We start from the raw sequence: 18,344 nt of genomic DNA on the forward strand, positions 1-18,344 counted from the left end.
CATCTATTCAGTTGTTCACAATAAACTAGGTTGTGACTGCACCAACAAGCACATGCTTGGAAAATTCACAACACTAACGTCTAAGATTAGATGTGATTCTACAACTGGACAACATTTGCTGGATAATCCTGAATGTGCAAGAAACTATGCTGACAACCAAATTAAGATCATCAGTCAAGCTCACAGTACAGTACACTTTCTTCATAAGACAACCTGCAAATTTGAGATTTCAGTTTGGTAAATCTTCTCTCAACAGCTTCCAATGCACTTGTACATTTCCATAAATAAGGTGACCAATGCTGTGTACCATAATCTGGATGTGGTCTCAACATGTGTAACTGAAAGATAACCTCTCTACTTTTGTATCCAATTTTACACGCAATGAATAAAACTATTCTATTAGCTTTCCTAATTACCTGCCGCACCTGTAATTCATGCACTCGGTCATCCAGATCCCTCTGCATCTGAGAGCTCTGAAATCTGTCACCACTTAGTTAAGTTTTTTAATCTGCCTGCCAAAATGGAAAATTACACATTTTCCCATTTTATATTCTATTTGGCAGACTTTTCCCCGTCACTTTTTGTTTTGGAACTTTATGTCCCGTTCACAGCTTGACTTTTTAATTTATCCTTATATCATTAGCAAATTTGACAAACAAATCCTTCATGCGCGTGAAAGTTGAGGTCCCAGCACCAATCCTCTGTGACCTATGACTTATTATGTCTTGTAAACTAAAAAAACACCATGTTATGTCGACTCTGTTTCCTGTTAGCCATTCAATCTCCAACCATGTCTATACGCTACCTACTACAGCTATTTTCCACAATAACTTTTGATGTGGCACTTTATCAAATGTCTTCTGGAAATTTCAGTACAATAAACCCACTAAATCTCATTTATCAAGGTGTTACTTTCAAAAACAAAATAATTAGTTGGTTAAACATGATTTCCCTTTCATAAAGCCATTCTGACTCTGTCTGGTTATCTTTAACTTTTCAAATGCCCCATTACAACTTCTTTAAATCAGCTTTTCACAAGAAATTAGGAAAGCTCATAAAATATTATGTTTTATCATCAGGGAAGTGAATAAAAAAGGAATGTTATGCTTCAGTTACGGGGTGAGACCACATTTGTAAAACTGTGCATAGTGCTGGTCATTTTTGTTAAGGATACTAACTGCGGCTCTGCTGCTCAATCTATTTGGTGAACACAAACTCACAGACAACAAATTTGTTCAATCATAATCAATCTTTATTTGACAAAATGCAAGAGACTATCTTCTGTTCTGAAGTACTATGATATATTCCACTATGACACATTTCCCAAAAATAAGCAAAAGTAATCTCCCAAGAAAGACCGGTGAGTCAAGTCCGAGTCACAACAGCCTGACACTAACATGCTTCATGGTCTTCAAGCTCAGGGCTCTTCTTTCTTCTTCTTGCGATGGTTGTTTCTGGGTTGTTGCTCCAGCATTCTGTTCACCAGTATATTTATATCTTATTCCTGAAGGAAGTGTGTGACTCAGTACGTGCATTCCTGCATGTAGCAAGTCACCAAATCCAATCATTTCAACAGATACGATTTCATTCTCCAGTTGATCAGGTTATCTCTCAGTGTTTATCTCATTGGACATCTCGTTAATTCAGTAGATTAAGTTATCTTCTGCCATTGAGCCTGCAATTTGTTATGCCCATATTTGATTAGAGCCAGTCGACTCCTCCGAGTTGGCCATTTTTACCAGCATGCAATTTGGTCTGGCTGCAAGGTTGATGTAGATGTGTTGGAGGCAGTTCAGAGAAGGTTTACTAGGCTGTTACCTGGAATGAGATATGGGTTGTGGGCAGTTGTCTTATTTGGGAAGAAATACAAATCAGAGCAAGGCTCAAATTTGATGTTGCAAATATTCAAAGAAGTATCAAATAGTTTGGAAATAAAACAATCTGCATTTTCTGCTTATCATTCACAATCTCAAGGTGCACTAGAAAGACTCATAAAACTTTGAAGATTGTGAATGGAATTTATTGCCAAGTATTTCCTAAATGATTGGCATAAGGGAATCCTTTATTACTATTTTCCATTAGGAATACTTTGAACGGGTTCACAGGATTTAGTTTATTTAAACTATACATGGACATTAGGTAAGAGAGCCACTTAAAAAAAACATAATAAACCATTGCTCAGAAATACTTCAAACCCATATTTCAATTTTCAGAAAAGAGCTGCTCAAAATATGTGATCTGGTGAAAAAGCACTTGTCGTGCTCAAAAAGCAGTGAATGCTCAAGCAGATAAAAAGACCAATTTCAAAATTTTGCTGCTGGAGAGAAGGTGTTAGTGCTGTTATTTGTCTTTAGGAAAACATAAAATGCAAAGTTCATTGGATCTTATCAAATCAAAAACAAATTCAATGATGTGAATTATGTAATGAATAGGCCAGACAACAGACTGAACAAATAAGTGTGTCACGGTGAAAAGGTATTATGACAGGAATGATAGTCAGAAGAGAACTGTACCTACAGTGCTGAAAGATATAGGGAGTGAAAAAGAAATATCACAGCAATTAGCGAATGAATCAGAAATTAAAAATTCAAAGTACATCCTCCCGACAATCAGGCTAGAAAACAAATAAATGCTCAAGAGCACTTCATTACACTTCATCTTCCAGAAAACTATCAAGGTGACTTACAAACGCTATCAGACTCTCGTGACAAAGAATTGAAGCCACAGCTAAGTTAAACCCTATATATGATAGAAAACAGTACATTTTCAGGTGTTTGAGTATTGTAATGAGATGTTGTTGGGATAAATGGGATTGCATTTTATACCCTATGTCTCACAATTCTTAGAGGAGGATTATATGTGTAAATGTTTGGTTTATCCTATTCTATTTTACCTTCATTTCTTTTGCATAATATATTCTTGCTTTACTGTTAACCAAATTTGCAACATTGCATGCTTATGTTTCAGTAAGAGACCACCCTATTCAAGACGAACAAAAAGTTTCATCAAGACAGATGTCAATCTTGTATCTGACTAGTTCTATAGTAACAAGAGATAGATAGATTCTTGTTCAGAAAGAGGATGAAAGGTTTTTAGGAGTAGACGGGAATGCAAATTTGAGGTTAAAATCAGATCAGCTGTAAAATCTTTCACCCTCCCCTTATCCTTACCTTATGGAACTGGCCTTTCTTGCCTGTTTTTATATCCAGATTATGAGGTGGTTGGGAAGACATGGGATAGCAACAAAATTCCTGTTAAATTGAAGCCTTGTAGGCTCCTTCAAATGTTTTGATGACTGATCCACCTCCTCAGAGCACACTATCTGCTATGGAATGGCTTATGCCACATTGATATAAATCAGCAAGTTTGAGGCAGATGATGTTCCTGTTTCTACTCTGTTAACGTTTTAACTTCCTATCTGAACCAAATCCATCTTTTGCTGGCAGTTAAGTCTCCATGTTTATTGACTTAAAAGTACTTCAACTTAAGTTTGTTAGCTTACTTCAGACTACTAACATCAATTGCAAGAGTTGGAACATCATTCAACACTGATGTCTAAACTGTTAATTCCATAAATTAGAATTAGACAATGCAATGAGTTAGCACTTAGGTTTTCTTTGCTCCCAGAACTCTCTGTTAGAGATGGGGAAAAACAAGAGGGTTGCAATGGGGATACACTTATCCAAGATAACAAAGTGTGAAGCTGGATGAACACAGCAGGCCAAGCAGCATCTCAGGAGCACAAAAGCTGACATTTCGGGCTGAGACCCTTCATCAGAAAAGTGCTCCTAAGATGCTACTTGGCCTGCTGTGTTCATCCAGCCCCACACTTTGTTATCTTGGATTCTCCAGCATCTGCAGTTCCCATTATCTCTGATCATAAACTCATCCATGGCTGAGACAGTCACTTACGTTTACGTCTCATCTGACTTTAAGCGAAAAACTGGATTCATACTAAAATATTAATTGCGTGTAATACCACTTTGATGTCAATTTCGATAAATACTTGTTTTAGGTATGTCATATGTAGTTAATTCTGCTGGATCATATGCCAGCTCAGGTTAAACATCTGAGGTGTGGAAGCAGGAAGTTAAAAGAATATAATAGATTTGCCAACTGCTTAAAATACACTAAACAGAAGGAAAGATCCTTCAGAAGAACTTGGAACTGCTGGTAAACTGCATTCATTTTAAACATCTAATTTCAGGTTTGCGGATGAAGTGAAAATGCAAAAGGTAACAGATAATGAGCAAGGCAGTAGGTCAAAATGTGAGATTACGTCTTTTGGCAGGAAAAGTACAAGAACTGAATATTATTTATATGAAGAAAGACGGAAGAAAGCTACAGAGAAGAGGGATTTGGGAGTCCTCTTTCATGAATCACAAAAAGCTAGCAATGAGGTAACAGGGCAGGCAAATGAAAAGTGTTCATTTATTTCAATGGGAATAGAATATAAAATTATGAGGTTTAGGAATATTATGAACAATTCTGAACCAGGTATTTAAGGCAAGTTATACTGATACTGGAGGCAGCTGAAAGAAGGTCAATAGGCTGCTACCAAATATGGAGGGACTATCTTATGAGAAATTGAGTAGATTGGGCCTGTACTCATTTGATGGCAGGTAAAAACAGAAGTGGGTTCAGCATTACAAATCAGTCCTATGCTCCTAATGCATTTGTATCATTTTAATGTCTCAAACTCAGCTAAAAAGATGAGGACTAATACAAGAAGTTTCACTATGTTTGCAATGTAAATCAACTTTCTTCAAAGAATCAAGGCTTGCTACAGATCAAATATAAATTCACTGCTTTCCTTCTAACTGATATTATTTTGTCAGCAGTAGGGACTGTTTGTCCCTTTCCTATGGCAAACCTGTAAACATCAATGAGAACTGTATTTACATTTTAATCCACAATCATTCTTCAATCTATACAAAACACCTTTGACTTCTTCTTTAAACCATTTAGCTGGATTACTGAAATCCAGCTCAGCCCTCAATGAAATCAGTAACCTTTCATCCAAAATGCTTGTCATTAAAATAATGACTTTTTTATATCCTACTGAATACAAAACAAACTAACGCTGTTGTTAAAGGCACTATCAAGTGTGGTTCTGACATACACAGCACAGAAGAATCCCATATTTAACTTCCATATTGAGCTGATGTCAGAGCGTAGTTAAGGTACAGTAATTTTCTTCAGTGACCCTAGATGAAACTGATGGACTCTGCACATGTGCCCGAGTGTATGGACAGCTGTCAAAAATGGAATTAGTACAGATAGGTAGTAATACCTCTCATTCTGTACCAGTCACCAAATCGAGGCACAGCAAGAAAAAATAATGGGCCATGGAAACAAGCAAATGAAATTGTTTTTAAGTGCATTAACATAATCAAGATTTGACAAAAGAACATTCACTGAAAACTTTATCCAGCTAGGTTTACTTCAAGACCTGACTTGTAATGTTTACAAGAAATACTGTCATCTTGATTGACTGACTCACACTTTAAACAGAAATCCACAATGACACAATCAATAGGACAATAATGCCATGCAGGAGGGATTTTGTCTGACTGAAAATTATTACATTGCAGTTTGCAAAATCTCAGATCAACTCAGTTGGCATCAGTGTCACCTCTTGTCACGAAGCTTTTGGACTGACTCTCATTGTACAACATGACTATACAACTCAGACCGATTGAGGCATACAATTCAGTGCAGAACTGAAGGTGTGCAACGTTGTTGAAGGGCTGCATTTGCCCGTTCAGAGACACCATGATTCTGTCTGGAGATGAGAAAGGAGTCCTATTAGTTGTCATGAACTCCAGAGAGAAGATGAGAATGACTACTATTGACAATAAGGCAACATGTGGACCAAATGTGGCATCACAAGTCCTAGCAAAACTGAAATCAATTAAAGGGGCAAACACTGCTGAATCGAGTCCTAACTTACACAAAGCAAGATGTTTGTGGTTGTTGGAGGTTGGTCATTTCAGATTCAGGGGAGCAGTACAGGCGTTCCTAAGGGAGTGTCCCGGGCCCAACCATCTTCCACTTTACATCAATGACCTTCCCTCCATCATACAGTCAGAAATTCAATGCTGATTACATAAGATTCAGCAATATTTACAACACCTCAGATACTGAAGCAGCCCATGTCCAAATGCAGCAAGACCTAGACAATATTGACTTTTTGGCTGACAAGTGACAAGTAATATTCACACCTCACAAGTACCACGAAATAACCATCTCCAAAAAGTGAAAATCTAACCATCATCTCTTGGCACTCAATGGAATTGCCACTGCTAAATCCCTGGCAATCAACAACCTAGGGGTTTACCGTTGACCAGAAACTGAACTGCACTAGCTATGTAATTACTGTGGCCGCAAAGGCATGGAATCCGGCAGCAAGGAACTCACATTTTGAATCTGAAAGGCACATGCATTGTCTACAAGGCACAATTCAGGAATGTGATGGAATACTTCCACTTGCCTTGTCAAGTGCAGCTCTAACACTCAAGAAGTTTGACACCACCTATGCTTAACTGACACTACATCCACAAATATTCACCCTCTCCATTACCATAGTACAGTTGCATCTTTATCATCCACAATATTCATTGCAAAAATTCACCAAGGCTTCTTAAACAGTACCATCCAAACTTACAATCACTACAATCCAGAATGACAATGGCAATGTACGTGGGAACACTACCATCATCTGCAAGTTGCCCTGCTAACTACCCATCATCCTGACTTGGAAATACATTGTTGATCCTTCATTGTTGCTGGGTCAAAGCACAAGAACATTCTTCCTCAGCGAATTGTAGGGTAACTACCCTAAATGGACTGCAGTGGTTCAAGAAGGAACCACCATTGCAAGAGTGGTTATGGTTGGGAAATAAAGAGCTGGCCTAACCAGTGATACTCTCATCCCTTCAAATGAATAAGAAACAGCGATTAATTAGCTATAAATGCTCAGAGGCATCTCCAAGTCATAATAAGATGCAAGCTCTGAAAGTAAAAGCCCTGTTGCAATGGTTTGCATTAGATTAGATTCATCACCTGCCACATATTTAATTTCTGCACTTCCTGGATGTGTTGAAATGTTAGTTCATTTAAAAATATCCATAACAATTTAGTTGCATTTATACTATGGGAAAATTTGACTACATTTTAGCTCTGTAAAGAATTATACAAATTAATTATTTGACACAAAAATGTTTGAAAGCTGGTAAGAGAGCATTCAGTAATGTGTATACATTTGCCACATTGATGTGTTGTAACTACAAAGCTGAGAAAATAGATATTTTCATTAAAAGCTCTTAGGTCTTAGGCCAATCCACATCCAACAATCTATAACTTGGTTCATGTTTTGACAGCTGTGACAAACTGCATTACAGCTGCTGAGACAATCCATGACATTCTATAATAATTAACAACATTCTGAATTAGACAACCCATGATACTGCAACAAAAAAACATCAATTCTCAGCCTCCCTCCCACATACTAATGAATTGTTTAAAAAGTAATCCAGGATTTGAGTCCACAACTTCATCAAAAAGTAATTACTTCTTTCTTTAGCTATATTCCGTGACGCATTTTGTTGAAAGCTGACCATTACTTTTTGAGATTTATTTGTTACGGACAAACAGACTAACAAATGGACAAAAAGTTTACCTCCATTACTAATTACACAAGGCATATCTAAAATAATCCTTCGGAATGTTAAACATCTGACTCATAATTTGTGTTGCTTACCTTGTTTTTAGAATATTCAGAAACTGTAAAATTTCTGAGAACTGTATCAACCTGAGGGCTCTTAAAAATCGCAAGCCTGTGAAAAGAAACAATACATTAACATCCACTCATCACTTAACAACCTGTAGTATTCAGAACCAGTGTGACTTTGAGCTCCTACGTAACATATATAAAGAATCCAGGGGTAACTCTCTGCTAGGGGAGTCTCAATCTCTGGTGTGTAGATTAGAAGTTATAGTTTGCCATGCATACAAGTGAAACATGGCCTGCAACTCAATCGACGCACTGTTTCTGACAGAAATTTTTTCCTTGTGTCTTAATTAAAAGAAGGACACAATCTAATCTGCTTCATATTTTCAAACTGCCAGCCTTGTGAGCATCAGCACTGACAAAGAAAACACACAGAAAGATGTAGAGAGAGAGAGATAATAAAATGTGAGGCTGGATGAACACAGCAGGCCAAGCAGCATCTCAGGAGCACAACAGAAAGATGTGTCTGGAAACTCTGACCTGGTCAATTTGAAATATATCATTGAAACAGAATGCTGCTTGCCACCAAGTGGTGCTCTTTGGCAATGGATTCCAACAAGTCAAAAGGAAATGTGGAACTGTCGTCATACAAGACTTATAAGGAAGTTCTGTTTAGTCAGGCATTCCATGAAATGTTTGTGGGAGAATTGGTTTCCTTCATCATGTTTGCTGTAACATATGTTTCCCATTGGGTGAATGACAATTTTCACAGCAAGTACAAATCAAATTTCATCAGCTACTTTGGACATTATTACGACAAGAAATCCATCCATTCCTTCCCGAACAAACAAAAAATTACTTCTACCTTAATTCCTCTCCCAGAAGTGTTGATGGTAACCAAAGGTGGTTGGGCCTGACTCAGTATAATAGTTTCTATATCAGCTTATTTCTACACTATAGTGCAGTGAGACTGCTCCGACAGTACTAGCAAAAGTTTAACTGGAATTGATATGCATTAGATGTTGCACAGAAACGGGCCGCTCCTCCCACAAAACGCACTAATGTTTCACAAAGCCTGCTTTTACTTTTTCCCAACTAACTCCATCAACATATCTTGCTATTCTTTTCCTCTCATCTGTTTATTTCACCTCCATATTAGTCAAATGTGGTTAGTTTCATAGGATAAGCAACCACATAAAAATGAGCTCAATGGTTTCAATGGTGAGACTAGGTAATAGATGGGGGAAAACAAAGTAATTAGAAAATTGACTCAGTGTTCAATTTGTTTGTTATGTCAGGTAATCAAGCAGAAAAATAGCAGAAGTTTGTGACTCATAGTATCTGATAGGCTCAGCTGAAGAGAGATGTGAGAGAAAAGCACAAAGAGACAAAATAATAGAACACAATCCAAGCAACATATTTTATTAAAACCTCTATTAAAAACAATACACTACAAATGTTCTTCAGAATTTTACAACAGGTCAATGTAACACAATGTGTAATCATTTTTGATATAACTCAGGTATTTATGAAAGCTTTACTTCCAATCTATTTAACATTCAACTCACTGCTTGTCTAGATTTTGTGGCAGGCATGTCAACTGGCATTAGTCCAGGATCAGGGTTACACAGTCCATCGTACTGCACTAGTTCTTTGATAGAGTTAGGAATGGTTTTATAAGCAAAGGCTGAAAAAGCTGGGACTCTCTGCATTATAGTTTAGAAGAATGAGAGCTATCGCATTGAAAGTTATGGGATTCTAAAGGGGCTTGAGAGGGTAAATGCTGTGAGGACTTTTCTGCTCATGAGGAGGTCTAGGGCCAGCAGACACAGTCTCAGAATAAAGGAGTGCCAAATTAAGAGTGAAATGAGGAAGAATTTCTTCTTTCAGGCAGTTGGGTTTCTTTGGAACTCCTTGCCCCAGACAGCTGTGGATACAAAGGTCTTGTGTGAATTTAAGGGTGAGACAAACAGATTCTAAACGAGTAGGGGGATTAAGGGTTTTAACTGAGGGCAAGAAGTGGATAAGAAGAATGTCTGATCGGCCATGATCCTATTGAATGCCGTAGCAGGCTTGAAGGGTCAATTCAGTACCCCAGTTTCTCTGTCCTTTGGTCTTATCGTCTTATGCAATTAGTTCCTCCATCCTCCTCTTTGCCCTGTGTTCTTGCAAATATTGTCCTTGTCAATTCCCTCTCAAAATGTACTGTCAAATCCAGTTCCACCGTTCTTTCTGATCATGACATGCTGTGTAAATCCATGCCCTCTGGTTACCAACTCTCCTGCCCACTGGTGCAGATTGTTCCTCCATAAGCGTACTGTAACCTCACAGTTTTGAGCACAGACCAGAGGATGCAACTAAAACGTTATCGAGTTATACAGTCATAGTGCACTGAAACAGGCCCTTCGGTCTAACACGTGTGCTGACTAGGCATCCCAATCTGACCTAGTCACATTTGCAAGTATTTGGCCTACATCCCTCACAACCTTTCCTATTCACATATCCATCCATATGCCTTTTAAATCAACACAGTGTGGAGCTGGAGGAACACAGCAGGCCAGGCAGCATCAGAGGATCAGGAAAGATGATGCTTCGGGTCGGGACCCTTCAAGGCTTCACAGTGGGGTTATAACGCACTCAGAGGTAGTAAGAACTGCTGATGCTGGAGTCTGAGATAACACAGGGTGGAGCTAGAGGAATATAACAGAAAGAAGGTCCCAACCTGAAACGTCAGCTTTCCTGATCCTCTGGTGCTGCCTGGCCTACTGTGTTCCTCCAGTTCCACACTGTGTTATCTCAGATTCCAGCATCGGCAGTTCTTACTATCTCTGCCTGTTAAATTAGTTAGGAATGTTAAGTTACTTAGGAATGAAGAAAATAATACATTTGTATTGGTATAATTAGCGAATAAGACTGGAAAACTTTGGCTATTTTACCTCAAACTTGGAACATTCCAACCAGATGCATGGTCCAGTACAAAGTTTAGTATTTAAAACTCCACAGTTGCACAGATTGGAAATGTTCATCGAACCATAAATATAGTTGGACATCATGATTTAAACTAGATCCCTTGAGACATTCTGTTGAACTTTAAAGTGCAGACTGCTAGTGAGAAAAGAAGTTAGATTTTCAAACTGCTGGAAGTGAAATTTATAGCAAAGGATTAAAATTAAACTAAAAGATGAATAAAACTGTAATAAAAGGGAGGTTTCACTTAAACAGTGGGGGAATTTGGAATTTTCAATAAATTCTTAGTTCAATATTTAAATTCACTTTTGGTGAACTGTTCTTAAGAAATGCAGTGGCCTGAATATTTTGCTTAAGATTTTAAATGTGCAAACCTGAGGGAATGTTAAGTTTGTGGTCTGATGAAAGAAGAGAGATACTGCACAAACAGTAAATACAGTTAAACAACAAGTCGTATGAGAACATGAAGAATACTAAAGCTCGGAACATCAATTGCATTTCTAGACTAAGACATGTCACTCATAATATGTAGAGTATTATTATTCTAAAATATTCTGTGTATGTGCAAATTTCTCCAACTCTGCTCTGGACTAGTGTTTCAATTTGGAAACATTTACATACGATATAGTGATCACAAACCATGCATTCAGAAATTAACATGGAAAGCTACTACAGCAGCACTATTAATTGGAAACCCCTATGATTCCTGAGTTGCCCAGATCTGGAAATAAATCCTTTCAAAATACAACCAGAAATAATGTAATGACAATAATGTCCGCTTAAAAAAAACTGAACTGAGAGATAGGCAGAGCCAAATGTGGGACAACATTTTGAAGGTAAAACCATCATATCTTGGGTAGAGAAAAATCTTACCCCAGTAATACACAACACGATAGCAAGAAGCCAAAGTGTTTTGGAAGCTGTCTTGCTCCTCTTTGTCCGTGTTATGACTGTGACTAGCTCTGACACGGTATCCATTCTGGAAGAGGTCTCCCAGTGATTTCTTGCGTCTCCTGGTGCTCCGCAAAGTCTCAGTCTGGGTAGATCCATTCGGAGCACGATAGACTAAAATTTTACTTGGAATCATGATTCTTGATATTTTACCAGTTGGTTCCAAAGAGATTCGGTGTGTCTTGTCCTAGCTTCTCTTGCAGATTTCTCGACAATTCAAAGTGAGCATATAGTTTCTGAAGTTTGAAGTCAATGGCTAATTTCCTTTTATTGTGTGTTCAAATCTGTTTCTTCCACTGCTCATGACTACAATATGTCCACTTCCATTGAGCCTGATCAACAGTGTTCCTAAAGATGCAGGAACTTGCATTTATAAAATGCCTTTCTCAACCTAAAGTGCATTACAGCTAACAGGGACTTCAGAGATGTAGTCATTCTTGTGCTGTAGTCACGTCTGTCCTGGGACTTGAGGTGCTTTCCATTGATTACATAAAGCCTAAACCTGACACTCTACATCTAAAGAAATGAGGATAAAGATAATACACTTGCTCATCTGTAACACACATCAGAGACAGCTAGCAATGCTCAGCAGGGAAACAAACAGAACAAACACAGGACAATGAGAAGCAGGGACCTCCCACAGCTGCTGCTATGATCCTCAATAAGCAAAGCTTAAAAAGCCATTTTCCATCAGGATATTGCAACATAAGCTCCTTTTCGATTCAACCGGGAGAACCACCTTTGACTGTAAAGAACAGACGTGCTGCTTCTCCAACGTGCTATTCCCATCTACAGCTGGAGACTCATAAATTTTCATCTTGTTACTCTACACTGTTCACACCAAGTCCCTAGCAGGTGCTTAAAGATTTATTTTCCAGTGTTCACCTGCAACGATGAGAGTGTTAAAATTCCTTCTTGCACTGAACTGTGTAAGCAAGGGAGAGCTCTTGCATCATCCAATTCTTGAAGGATTTAGAACAGTCTAAATTTTTTAAAAATCCTATCTTAAACAAAACTCCCCAGACAAGATGCTACAGGCAGAAGATAATAAAAGATTATTTTTAGTGGATTCTTGGAAACAGCCATCAGATTTAATTTGCAGAATGGCACAATGCTTGCATAATTACAAATCAGACACCAGTCAAAAAATTAATGAACCTACTTTAGTCTTGAAATACAATAGTAATTCAATTCAACTATTACGTGACTAGCAACGATCTCAGGATGTTTCTTTCAAATATGGTTCTGCATAATTTTAATTCCAACAGTTCCTTCATAAAACAGACAACCTGAGTACAAATGAAAAAGCCATCAACAAATAAAGGAGTAATGGAAGGAAAGGAGTGAGCAGCGGGGACAAAGGAGGAGCCTGGGTGCAAATTGTGAGTGAATACATTGCTTATTTATTGAATGTGACCTCAACTACATCGATCTTGGAACCAAAGGTGCTAGTGAAAGAGGACAGGTTACTGTCTGTCAGTACAAACACACTGATTTTTAACACATCATTTTCTGAATCATCCTCAGGAAAATTCTCCATGTGGTTCATTCACAAGTGGTGTAAAAGGACTGCAATCAGCCAATGCTGGCTATAACTTGAATTCTTCTGGGAGTCAAAACTCTCATTTAGAGATACCCAAACTTTTTAAATCGAAGTACTGAATGCACAGCTTACAAGCTGGGTCACAATCTATTCACAGAGAATTGGTAATTTAGCAAGCTGGGTAGCAAAAGTCATGGAGTGAAACGGCTTCAAAATGTATTTAAAAATGAAAATCAACTGATATATCAGTGTCTTTGATCCATTGGAGGGAACTTTTAATTTGCTAAATCTCCCAGCTTGTCCTGGAATCTTTGAGTATTATTTCACCATTAACACAAAATGCGAAGGTGTAGAAGCAGGCCATTTAGCCCATCAAATCTGCTCTGTCTTTCAATGAGATTAAGGCTTATCTAATAATACTCAACTTTAATTTCCTGCCTTTACCTCATAACCCTTGATTTCTTTACAGATTAAAAGCCTCTCTATCTCAGCTTTGCACATACTTAATGAACCAGTCTCAACAGCCCTCTGTGGTAAAGAATTCCACAAATTCCATTCTGAAAGAAGAAATGCTTCATCTCTGTCTTGATTGTATGACCCTTATTCTGAGATTTTGTCCTGTAGTCCTACACTCTCCCAAAAAGGGGAAACAACCTTTCTGCATTTACTTTGTCAAGTCCACTAAGAACTCAATATGGTTGGGCCTGGAGCAAAATGCCGGAGACATGGAGAGGAGTGGCTGAGGGCCAGAGTGGAGTGGGGTTGGTTGTTGGGCTGGGAACCAGTGCAGGCAGTCAGCGGTCTGTGATGCCAGTCAGACCATGTGTGGAAGTCCTTGTGCTGATCTGCTGCAATGTAATTTGTGCGTAATCAGTTTATCTGTCTATAATGTTTCTCCCTTTAACTTCATGGTTTATATACTAACTTATACTATGAATCACTGGAAGGCAGCATAACATCTTTCGTCTTTATTTCTCTATTTTTGTAGCTAACATTTGTACCTAGTACCCTGTACCTAAGATGGCGCCATGAGGGGGCGACGGTGCCAACTTTTCACTGTACTCCTGCACTTCTGTGCTTGAGTACACATGGTAGTAAATCTAATTCTATTCTATTCTTTCTGTTCAATAAGGTCATTTCTCATTCTTCTATATTCCAATGAATACAGACCCAATCCATTCAATGTCTCCCCATTAAACAGTCCCTCCATTGTTTACAGAACCTTATCTGGATTACCTCCCATATCATTATAACGTTCCTCAGATAAAGGGCCTACAAAATTGTGTTCCAGCTGTGATCTGACTGATGCCTTTATTAGTTTGGAAAAAAACCCTCTTTGGAGCAACCCAAATTTTTTTAAGAACCGGGGACATTAAAGAAGTGTATTTTTTTAGTTTGCAGTCATGATTAGTTATAAAAATATTGGAGGCATGTAAAAACACGTTTGATCAGACAAAGCAGTATCAGTGGGGGAAGCTTGAGGCCTGAGAATACACATATGACACAATTGGGATGAGGTGCAGTAGAAGTGGCATGTTTGAGCATTGTTTGATTCACAAAACAAGTCATAAGTGGTTCCTTTGGTTGAGAAGGCACTTTATCTTGAAATAAGCAATTAGGAAGAATTCAGTATTATTTAAAATTGAAAATCAATTGGCATATCTGTGTCTTTGATCCATTGGAGGGAACTTCTAATTCGCAAGAATGGGCCAGTTGGATCAGGTGGGATGTTAAAAAAAATCTCAAATGCAAACTCAGCCTAGTCCACTTTTGATTTGTAACAGACAGGACAAAAAGGCAGGTAACATACAACATACATACAACATACAACAATACAGCGCACAACAGGCCCTTCAGCCCTCAATGTTGCGCCGACATCCTTCCTCTCGCAAGGAGACCAAAATCAATTGCAGTATTCCAAAAGCAGCCGAACCAACGTCCTACATGGCTGCTAAGTGACCTCCCAACTCCTATACTCAATGCACTGACCGATAAAGGCGAGCACACAAAATGTCTCCTTCATATCCTTTCTACCGGTGGCTGTAAGTACCAATCCAGTTCCAGGAGACAGAAGTCTTACTTAAACATTTTCAGTGAGCTGCATGCCTCACTCTCTCCATTACAATCTTAAGCCTTGTCCAGGTTTCTGATGCTTCAGGAAACTGTCAGCTAAAAGGAGGGGTGGGCTGCTGGGTTCCACCTAACGGCTGTCTTCCAAGCACAGCTTGTGGGTTAGATAACAAGGTGTAGTGTTGGATGAACACAGCATGCCAAGCAGCATCAGAGGAGCAGAAAAGCTGACGTTTCAGGACTGGACCCTTTTTCAGAAAAAATAATCAGGGTTGCGATTTGTGAGAGCGATAGATTTTAGTGAAGGCTGGAATGGTGGCTCAGTGGTTAGCACTGCTGCCACACAACACCAGGGACCCAGGTTCGATTCTATCCTCGGGCAACTGTCTATCTGCAGTTTGCACATTCTTCTTGTGTTTGCATGGGTTTCTGCCATGTTCTCTGGTTTCCTCCCACAGTCCAAAGATGTATAAGTTAGGTAGATTGGCCATGCTAAGTTACCCACAGTGTTTAGGGATGTGTAGGATAGGTTCATTAGCCATGGGAAATACAGGGTTACAGCGATAGGGTAGGAGGATGGGTCTGGGTGGGACGCTCTTTGGAGAATTGGTGTCAACTTGTTGGGCTGAATGGCCTGTTTCTACACTGTAGTCATTCATTCCAGTAAGGTTTGCTGAAGAAATACACCAGATGAGAGGAGGATTAAGAGGAGATGTTGAGGATTTTGGAAGGTTTTATTCATAATGTCTTTCGAAACTAACGAGGATTATGATGTGACATGGTGAGATTTTTAATCAGTTTTATGTAACCTACTTTCTTACCATTGGGGGAAGAGGAAATGGCCAAGTCACTCAGGCTAACGTAATTCTTATAGTTTCCTGTCAATGTCTACACAACATTGAAATTTGTGAGAATCTACATTGAACTTGAGCTTCATATATCAGGCAGTATACAGAAGAATTCCAAACTTGAAAACAGTATATCTTGTCACACATGAATCGGATTAAAATTTATGAAAGATTTTCTCCTACATTATGTTCACAACAGTTTCTTTTATCAGGAGCATTCGACAGATTTCCAGTCTAAGCAAACATTGGCCTTGCAAAAACGGGTTTAAATCTGTAGCTCCACAATCCCAGATTTGAAGTTATATAAACCCAAGCAAGATAATGTGATGCAAATCAGCTCTGCAGCTTATGTTCAGATGTCGTGATATCTGAAATGTTAACAAAACGCAATGGTCCATAAATTAAGCATTTAAAAGCAGCTTAGAATCAGAATTAAGCAGAAGGTATTTTCTAAATACTTGTTTTGAACTAAGAGCGATGAGGCATGGAAAGGAGTTCTGGAGTAGCAAAACGCTGCAATTACTAAAATAAACCCAAACCTGACAGCGCAGGATATGCTGAGTAATAGAGGTCACCACTAAATCACCACTAATACTCCCTGCTTTGACCTCCTTAATAAGAAGTCGACATTATTTTAACTTCTAAGCATCAATTAATTTAGCTTGTCTTTTTCCACAAACAGGTGCGTGTGATACTTTGTTGGTGGGCAAGAGTGAGACCTGGAGTTGGAAGAAATAGCAAATAATGCTTACCCATGGAACTGTCATTCTGATCCTGCATGCCATGGTTCGAAGATTGCACACTGCAGCTCAGTACAAGCTGCTCTATGCACACCTTTTTAAAATTTGCTCCTTTGTTTTCCATATCTCATTCTCCTTGGCCTTGGAACATAGCTTCTCTGTCATTCAATCTCTCCTGTCTTCCACCCGATCACTGATCTTCCTTTCATCAGTAGCCTAGCCACCCCATGCCCAAAACCTGTTGTACTTCTAACTTCCCCAGTTCCAATGAAACATCATGGCATTGAAATGTTAACTGTGTTTCATTGTCTGAATATTTCCAACATTATATTGATCACATGAAGTTCCCTTTAATACTTTGGAAGCCGAATGTTTCTCATTATAAATCACATGCACAATGTGCTATTTAACATTACTGACAGGAGTCAAGGTTAGATAAGAAACATTAGAATTCCCTCTGCTTTACCCTATAAGGCATCTTTAACCACAACGTAAACAACTTCTTAAGAACATCTGTGCAGAGGAACATTTTCCTTTCTGTTCTTTACAGTAGCAATCCTTACAGCTATTTTATACAAAACTGGTGGTTAGTTGGGTTGTGCAAGTCTGAATCAGATAATAACAGAAATTCTTTGATTTCAATGAATGACAACGTAATTTCTACAGTCAGCTATACAACATTGCACAGGACATACATGGCATGGTAACAGCACAATAACCTTAGATACATAATCATTGAATAGAAAGTTGTCATGCAACAGTGGGGCTTCTCGTGAAAAGGAAGAAGGTAGCTTACATAAGGTGGAGGAAGCTAGGGTCAAGTTCAGCTAGAGAGGATTACATGCAGGCAAGGAAGGAGCTCAAAAATGGTCTGAGGAGAGCCAGGAGGGGGCACGAGAAAGGCTTGGCAGAAGGAATCCGGGAAAACACAAAGGCATTTTACACTTACGTGAGGAATAAGAGAATGGTCAAAGAAAGAGTAGGGCCGATCAGGGATAGCATAGGGAACTTGTGTGTGGAGCCTGAGGAGGTAGGGGAAGCCCTAAATGAGTTTTTTTGCTTCTGTCTTTACGAAAGAAACGAACTTTGTAGTGAATGAAACCTTTGAAGAGCAGGTGTGCATGCTGGAATGGATAGAGATAGACGAAGCTGATGTGCTGAAAATTTTGTCAAACATTAAGATTGACAAGTCGCCAGGCCCGGATCAGATTTGTCCTCGGCTGCTTTGGGAAGCGAGAAATGCAATTGCTTCGCCACTTGCGAAGATCTTTGCATCCTCGCTCTCCACTGGAGTCGTACCTGAGGACTGGAGAGAGGCAAATGTAACTCCTCTCTTCAAGAAAGGAAATAGGGAAATCCCCGGCAATTATAGACCGGTAAGTCTCACGTCTGTCGTCTGCAAGGTGTTAGTAAGGATTCTGAGGGATAAGATTTATGACCATCTGGAAGAGCATGGCTTGATCAAATACAGTCAACACGGCTTTGTGAGGGGT

The 18,344-nt window shown here is 38.9% G+C and overlaps 1 protein-coding gene across 11 annotated transcripts in view; it reads right to left on the reverse strand.

Moving 5' to 3' along the window:
- Positions 1 to 18,344, reverse strand: part of kcnma1a (potassium large conductance calcium-activated channel, subfamily M, alpha member 1a) — an 828,270-nt gene that overhangs the window by 276,068 nt on the left and 533,858 nt on the right. For all 11 annotated transcript variants that reach the window (XM_059640355.1, XM_059640354.1, XM_059640351.1 and 8 more), the window contains exon 6: positions 7,763 to 7,838. In XM_059640355.1, the coding sequence (XP_059496338.1) occupies positions 7,763 to 7,838 (76 nt within the window). The remainder of the gene's footprint in view (positions 1 to 7,762; positions 7,839 to 18,344) is intronic.

Source organism: Stegostoma tigrinum, chromosome 37 (assembly GCF_030684315.1).
Source record: "Stegostoma tigrinum isolate sSteTig4 chromosome 37, sSteTig4.hap1, whole genome shotgun sequence".
Classification (NCBI taxonomy): Eukaryota; Metazoa; Chordata; class Chondrichthyes; order Orectolobiformes; family Stegostomatidae; genus Stegostoma; species Stegostoma tigrinum.